Consider the following 7,440-nt stretch of genomic DNA (forward strand, 5'->3'; position numbering starts at 1 on the left):
CACACACACACACACACACACACTACCGGTCAAAAGTTTGGGATCAGTAAGACTTATAATGTTTTTTAAAGAAGTCTCTTCTGCTCATCAAGGCTGCATTTATTTGATAAAAAATACAGAAAAAAAATAAAATAAAATCCCCTTAAATAAAAAATGTAATTAAATAAAAAATCAAGTAAAAGGGGAGATAAATATTCAATCCTTATATTAAGTAGATTTCTGTCATCATTTACTCTCCCTCCAAACCCGGATGACTTCTATTGTTCTGTGGAGCACGAAAGAGGTTGAAGCAGAATATTCACACAAGGGCATCAGGATGAGTGTCATTACGATCCGCCTCCTGCAGTCACACAGACTCAGAGCTCATCTCATGCACGACTGCTTCTCAAAGACCAGCTTGACAGCGCAGGGAAGAAAGGAAGTCATATTCATATTCAAGTTCATCTTCTTTAATCTGTTGAATGCATGTGATGCATAAATGAGTCTTATCTGAGGAGCTGCATTTACTGTAAGATTCCTCTGACATGAAGCTAAACTTTATTACCTTTTAATAATAAAATCCATTAAAATATAAATCACCTTTCAAAAATAAAATCACACAAAATACATTAAATATTTAATACTTGTTTGCATTATTGAAATTTATTTTGTGTTTTATTTATGAAAGGTAATTACATTTAAGGGGATTTACATTTCACTTCTCAATTAAATTTCAATTAATTTAATATTTTATTCATATTTGATATTTTATTAAATTACGAAAATATGAAATAATTCATGAAAAAAATGAAATCCTCAAATGTCAATAATAAAATAATACAAAAAACATTAAATTAAATCATTAATGAAATAAAACAAATCTCCTTAAATATTATTACCTTTCTAAAATGAAAAAAAAGGGGAGAAATATATTTAAGTAGTATATTAAAGTAGAAGTCGATCACATTTAATAAATAAATTTGATTTGATTACATTTTAATTTAAGGGGATTGTATTAAATTAAATAAATCCCCTAATATATAATTATTTTTCAATAATAAAACAAAAAATTTGTTTGCATTATTAAAAAAGGTATTTTAGGGTATTTTTTATTTTTATTATTGAAAAATATTTATATTTTAGGGGTTTTTAGTTTTTTTATTTTATTATTGTTATAATTGTTTGTATTATTGAAAAGTATTTTTAGGGGATTCTTTTATTTTGTGTTATTTTATTATTGAAAGGTAATTATATTTAAGGGGATTTAATTTTTTTCATTCGTTATTTTCTTAATATTTTATATCTTTAAAAATTTGGAAAATATAAAAATTAATTCATGAACATTTTTTGAGTCCTCTTAAATACTTTAACAATAAAATAACACCAAATAAAATAAAAATAAACTTTAAAATGAAAAATGAATTAAATAAAAATGAAAAAATAAAATGGGAGAAAAATGTGACCCTGGAGCACAAAAGCAGTGTTAAGTCGCTGGGGTATATTTGTAGCAATAGCCAACAATACATTGTATGGGTCAAAATTATAGATTTTACTTTCATGCCAAAAATCATTAGGATATTAAGTAAAGATCATGTTCCATGACAGATTCCTCAGATTCCAGATTTTCAAATAGTTGTATCTCGACCAAATATTGTCCGATCCTAACAAACCATACATCAATGGAAAGCTTATTTATTCAGCTTTCAGATGATGTATAAATCTCAATTTCAAAAACTTGACCCTTATGACTGGTTTTGTGCTCCAGGGTCACATATATTAAAGTGGAATACTGTGGTCAGCAGAGCGTCCGGTCGAGGAACAGTGTAGTGGTCACTCCTCCAGCGCCTGCAGGAAATCCGCCACAGACTCCATCACGTAATCGGGCGCGCAGTGCTTCTGCTGTGGCTCCTGGCTGTCTCTGAACGCGAGCGCCTCCTGCAGCGTGGAGACGCCCGTCAGCGTCAGCACCGTGGTCAGGCCGCAGTTGCTGCCGAACAGAACGTCCGTCTCCAGCCGGTCTCCGATCATCAGCGAGCGCGCCGGGTCCAGACCGAACTGGCTGGCGATGCAGTCGAACATGAAGCAGCTGGGCTTCCCGATGACCGTGGCCTTCCTGCTGCTAGCCGTCTCCAGAGCCGCCGTGAGGCTGCCGGACCCTGCGGCACATTCACACTAGAGCTGCACCATTAATCGCTAAAAGATCGCCATCTCGATTCAAGCACCCACACGATCTCATTTCTAAATGACAATGAATCGCCCGTGTCTATTAAACCTTTAGAATAGACATACCGGAACATTCAAATCTGTGTTTGCGCTAGGGATGGGCGTACAGTGGTGTATCGGCGTGTAGGTAACCTCCCCGTGCTGGGGTGCATCTAAAGATGATGACCATGTATCGATGATAGCCAGAGATATTGTCAAAAGCATAAAATATTGGCATTATTAAGAGCATTTGGCATTTCCAATTAATGTAGGTCTGTTAGATTCTTCTTATTATTAGGACTATTGTTCGGTTACTTTTATTATTAAATTAATATCACAATTATTGCCCCGCAATAATTTCAATGCGTATCAAACTGACGCGCTGCGAGTATAGCAGAGCCGATCCTCCCTGTACGCAAGCTGCGTAGGGCCCCCGAAACACCAGGTGGCCCCCTTGCTCACAAAGATTATTTAATTTTAGTTTAGTTTTTGAATTTGGCCAGCGGTTATAAAAAAAACATGAATGATCTTTTTTTTTTAATGCAGTGTGCTGTCGCTCTTTCTACGTAAAAATCAGTCAAATCATATAATGTGAATGTCGTAGTCTTGCTCGAGACTAAAAAAAACGGGTTGAAAGCGTACTGTTTCTCAAGCGTTTTCCACTAGCCCGATTCGAGACGGAGTGAAACATTTCATTCATTCATTTATAACCACTCCCCCTCCGCCTCCGCCGACACAGTTTTGCATAGGACCCCCAGAAGTCTAGGATCGGCACTGAAGGATGGCCTAAAAAAAAAAAAGTTTAGGCTATTAGCTCCGTTGAAAATGCTTTTAAAAAAGGTCTTTCAAAACAGGTTTATTATATGAATTATAGGCCTATAATTAAAATTATTTACACTGCAGTCATCAATGAAAATTAAGAGCAGCTTTACTTCAAGCACAGACTTTCACACGAAATACGTTCCGTTTTTTTTTTTTTTTACTCTCTCTCTCTCTCCATCTTCAGGCCACAAGAGAAATATTAAGGGAGTAAATTAAAATAGTTATATATCGTTATCAGCATATGAAGATTTGTCTCGTCGTCGCTGAGAGAATATGCGCCGTTCATGCATCGTCAGATGGCGAAAGCTCCATCAGTTTTTACTTTCACTTTCTGGTAAATTGATTTAGATTAAGACGTTCACCGGCATAACTCTTGCGCAAAGTTTGCACGTTGCTTGTGATATATCTATTGGTTCGCCTTCATGGTTTAAAACAAGTATTTATAATTTTGCGACGTAACCCCCCCCCGGGGTCTGACTTGCGGTTCACGGCGGGGCCCCACGGATTTGCGCTACACCACTGTGGGCGTATCGACATATTGATACTGATGCGAGTATCGAAAGTATCAATACTCAAATAAAAAATATTGATACTAAGGTGCGTGTTATTTACCAGTGAATTTTAGGGTTGGGTATTGAAAACCGGTTCCATTTTAGAACAGGTTCCAAATTTCCAAGAACTGGGTATTCGATAAGATGCGTGCATTTCGATTCTGCTTAACGATTCCTGCATTAGCATTTTAATCTGATTTTAAATTATTTAAGTGCAGGAACGGAAAGTCCCTTTCAAGGATAGTCTGTTCACTCGGCCGCCATATTTGCAACGCCTCCGGGCAGCTCAAACAAGACCAAGTCCTAACTAAATGAATGGGGAAATCCTGAAATCTCAAAAACTGCTCGCTGAACTCGCAATTAAATTACATATTTCAATTCAGCAACAAAATCTTAAATTAACTGCCCCATTAAAGTGGTTTCTTATGCTCAAATAGAGTTTTAAAAGCTTATTTTTCAGGCTAGACCAGCCAATGTGCATGCGCCGTTATATTGGGCTTATGACTGCACATGCGCATCAGCTGCTCCGGCCTCAGGTTTCTATGGGAACCGGAGCTTATAACGCAATGACATTATAATGCAATGACTTTACTCATCAATGATTGGCTCTTTCATTATGGACTATCCCGCCATATTGCGAGTTGCAGTTTCTCCCATTCATAAGTATAGGAGTGAACCGTCTTTGTATTAGGGATGGGCGATACCACTTATTTTGTTTTCGATGTGATACCGATAATTTTAATGGCCAGTATCGTCGATATCGATACCAATACGATACTTCTAAACTGAAATTTTAAATTACTAAGAGTAAAATGGGTAATAATACCCACTTAACTTTATATTTGAAACATTTTAACATTCAATACGCCTTAATTGCAACTTACTAGGTTATATTTTTGTTTACACATGGGCAAAATATGTTTACTGTAGTGGTAACCATGGAAATCGACAAATACTATAGTTAAACAATGTTCACTTTAGTAAAACCATGGTTAATTTTCATAAGGGACTGCCACTGATAGGCTGTTGCACGCATAAAATGCAACCTTTTTATTCTGAGAGTGTATGACTTATATTAACAATAAAACATGATCAATATGAACTTTTAACGTTCAAATTTAAATAAATGTACTGCACAGAATAGGCTACAAAATCATCAATGCTTTCTCATGATAGGCCCAAACTCTTATAGATTAACATACAAATGAAGACAGCGTTATATGCGAATCAATATATAGGCTATTTGTGCTTTTGTGATTTTAGTTCAAGAATTTTTTTCTTTAATATTTATATTTTTTAAGGGAATTTTACTAAATATTAACAATCGCTGATATGCAAAAGTTTTAGTCCGTGCACTTTGGCGAATTCTCTCATCAGAAACCACAAAGTGCAGATGTACATGGGAAGTAAGAGATTAATTCATCACACGCTGCAGACAACATCACTGATTATAGCTTAGATCTTTTTTAGAGTGCTTACACTCGCTAGACTGAATTCAGTGATATTCTTTGATAATTAATATTCTTTGCTGGCATAATTTGTTCGTTGTTTGAATAATCGTGGACATGCGGTGTTATACTTAAACTTAAAATGTCTTTTATATTAAACGTGATCAGGTTAAATACAAATTCAGTCTTAAAATATTTTATGTCATAATATAGTTGCCTACTTGCCTAAAACGTTATGATGTGCGTAGTTAATAGATAACATTAGGCTACAGTGGTTTGAGCGCCTTTGACCAGAGATTAGAGCACAATTAAAGAGCGGAGATTATGTGATTGACGGTGGCCGTCTTGAGAAGTGAGAACGCTTTGGAAAATGGCTCATAAAAAGGACGAGGACGTGAATGGTTAAAGAGACAGCAGCCTAATAAATGCGCTGCCTAAAATGTTAATCAAATAACAAAAGAAAACCATTCACTGATATTGACTGAATATGTTTAATAACTTTAATTAATCTATATTTTAATTATGAAAAGAAACCTATGCAGTGTTTTAAAACTTTTAATTACAGTTTCTGTACCGGAAATGTGGTTCAGTTGTATTTATTTATGCTATTGCTAATTGATTTGTTTGTTCCCATTTTATTACTGACTCTTGACTTGTCTTTAACACTTTAAAATTTGAAATTTATATTAGTGTAGTTGTTTTTGCTGTGGTATTTTTGTTAAAAGCATAGGCAAAAGTTCCTCTTGTAGGCCTAAGTGTTCTGTAGGCTGCAGATTTTTGCTCGTTATTCAGCTGCAACAGAATGCTTTGTAAAAAGACACAGAATACATGTTTGACATCTAAATGTTTGATTTCATTTTTTTGTATAGGCTATATTGGATTTTTTATCTTATTGGAATCGAAACTAGGAATCGATAAGAATCGGAATCGATAAAATTCAAACGATGCCCAAACCTAGTGATTTTGTTTAACAAAAAAAAAATGCGTACAATATTCATTAAATTGGACAAATAACCTTTGTTAGCGAATAATTGTGTAGGATAGAACTATTTTCCTGCTCATCTGGACATACGCAAATGTTGCAAGGCAGAACCAATCCGAGCGTTCACTCACTTCTGACTGTGTTCAAGCAGGGCTGCGTTCACTTCTCACCTCATTGTGAATCAGTCAATGTGTTTCTGACCGTCAGCTTCTAGAGTCACTAACAACAGGCCTAAACAACAGCTCAGCAGAGCTAAAGCTTCAACCGCAGGAGAATCTGATGAATTCTGAATAGAATTTAGACAGAATAAACCTCTTGGTTCCTCTTGTAGGCCTAAGTGTTCTGTAGGCTGCAGATTTTTGCTCGTTATTCAGCTGCAACAGAATGCTTTGTAAAAAGACACAGAATACATGTTTGACATCTAAATGTTTGATTTCATTTTTTTGTATAGGCTATATTGGATTTTTTATCTTATTGGAATCGAAACTAGGAATCGATAAGAATCGGAATCGATAAAATTCAAACGATGCCCAAACCTAGTGATTTTGTTTAACAAAAAAAAAATGCGTACAATATTCATTAAATTGGACAAATAACCTTTGTTAGCGAATAATTGTGTAGGATAGAACTATTTTCCTGCTCATCTGGACATACGCAAATGTTGCAAGGCAGAACCAATCCGAGCGTTCACTCACTTCTGACTGTGTTCAAGCAGGGCTGCGTTCACTTCTCACCTCATTGTGAATCAGTCAATGTGTTTCTGACCGTCAGCTTCTAGAGTCACTAACAACAGGCCTAAACAACAGCTCAGCAGAGCTAAAGCTTCAACCGCAGGAGAATCTGATGAATTCTGAATAGAATTTAGACAGAATAAACCTCTTGAAAACATGCCAATGTCACATTTCACATCAAAATCAAAAGAAATAAAAACTAGTTATTAAGCTAAATATTAACTAGTTAAACAAGTTATTTTCAGGTTTAAACACTTTCTGACCAATACATTTTCCTGTTTTTTTGCCTGACCCTCCCTTTCTAGTAGTTTCTTATGACAATGTTTTCCAGGATAGGACGATGTTTATATGTGAGAACCATATATTCATTTAAGTTAAGCAATGATTTGCATTGTGTTTTTTAATTACAATTAAGCACATTTACACCCAAAACTCTCATTACTGTCATTAAAAAAAAAATGTTGACATGTCATTAAAAAGAATGCAGAAAAATCTCAATAAACCTAAAACAGGCTTTATTTTCTTACTGCCAAAAACACTTTTTTTTTATAAATGTACTGCACAGAATAGGCTACAAAATCATCAATGCTTTCTCATGATAGGCTACTTTTGGGAAACACAACTCCGTTTATGTAAATGCACTGTCAGAAGTGAGTAAACGCTCTCTGTGATTGATTGATTCCATAGCCACGGGAACCTATTTTATCTGGGGGGGGGGGGGGGGG

The 7,440-nt window shown here is 35.3% G+C and overlaps 1 protein-coding gene across 4 annotated transcripts in view; it reads right to left on the reverse strand.

Moving 5' to 3' along the window:
* Positions 1 to 7,440, reverse strand: part of LOC107751583 (pyridoxal phosphate phosphatase-like) — a 12,544-nt gene that overhangs the window by 2,259 nt on the left and 2,845 nt on the right. Inside the window, exons 2-3 of one of the 4 annotated variants that reach the window (XR_001641273.1) lie at positions 1,770 to 2,135; positions 303 to 396 (exon numbers count right to left, since the gene is read on the reverse strand). Coding sequence is in view for 3 of the 4 variants with exons in the window: in XM_016567341.1 (XP_016422827.1) it covers positions 1,810 to 2,135 (326 nt within the window). In the remaining variant the exon portion in view is untranslated. Of the gene's footprint in view, positions 1 to 131; positions 397 to 1,732; positions 2,136 to 7,440 lie in introns of those variants that run through there. The other 3 variants (XM_016567336.1, XM_016567341.1, XM_016567329.1) reach the window with 3 other exon arrangements.

The sequence above is a fragment of the Sinocyclocheilus rhinocerous genome, unplaced genomic scaffold (assembly GCF_001515625.1).
Source record: "Sinocyclocheilus rhinocerous isolate Xijiao unplaced genomic scaffold, SAMN03320098_v1.1 scaffold2207, whole genome shotgun sequence".
NCBI lineage: Eukaryota > Metazoa > Chordata > Actinopteri > Cypriniformes > Cyprinidae > Sinocyclocheilus > Sinocyclocheilus rhinocerous.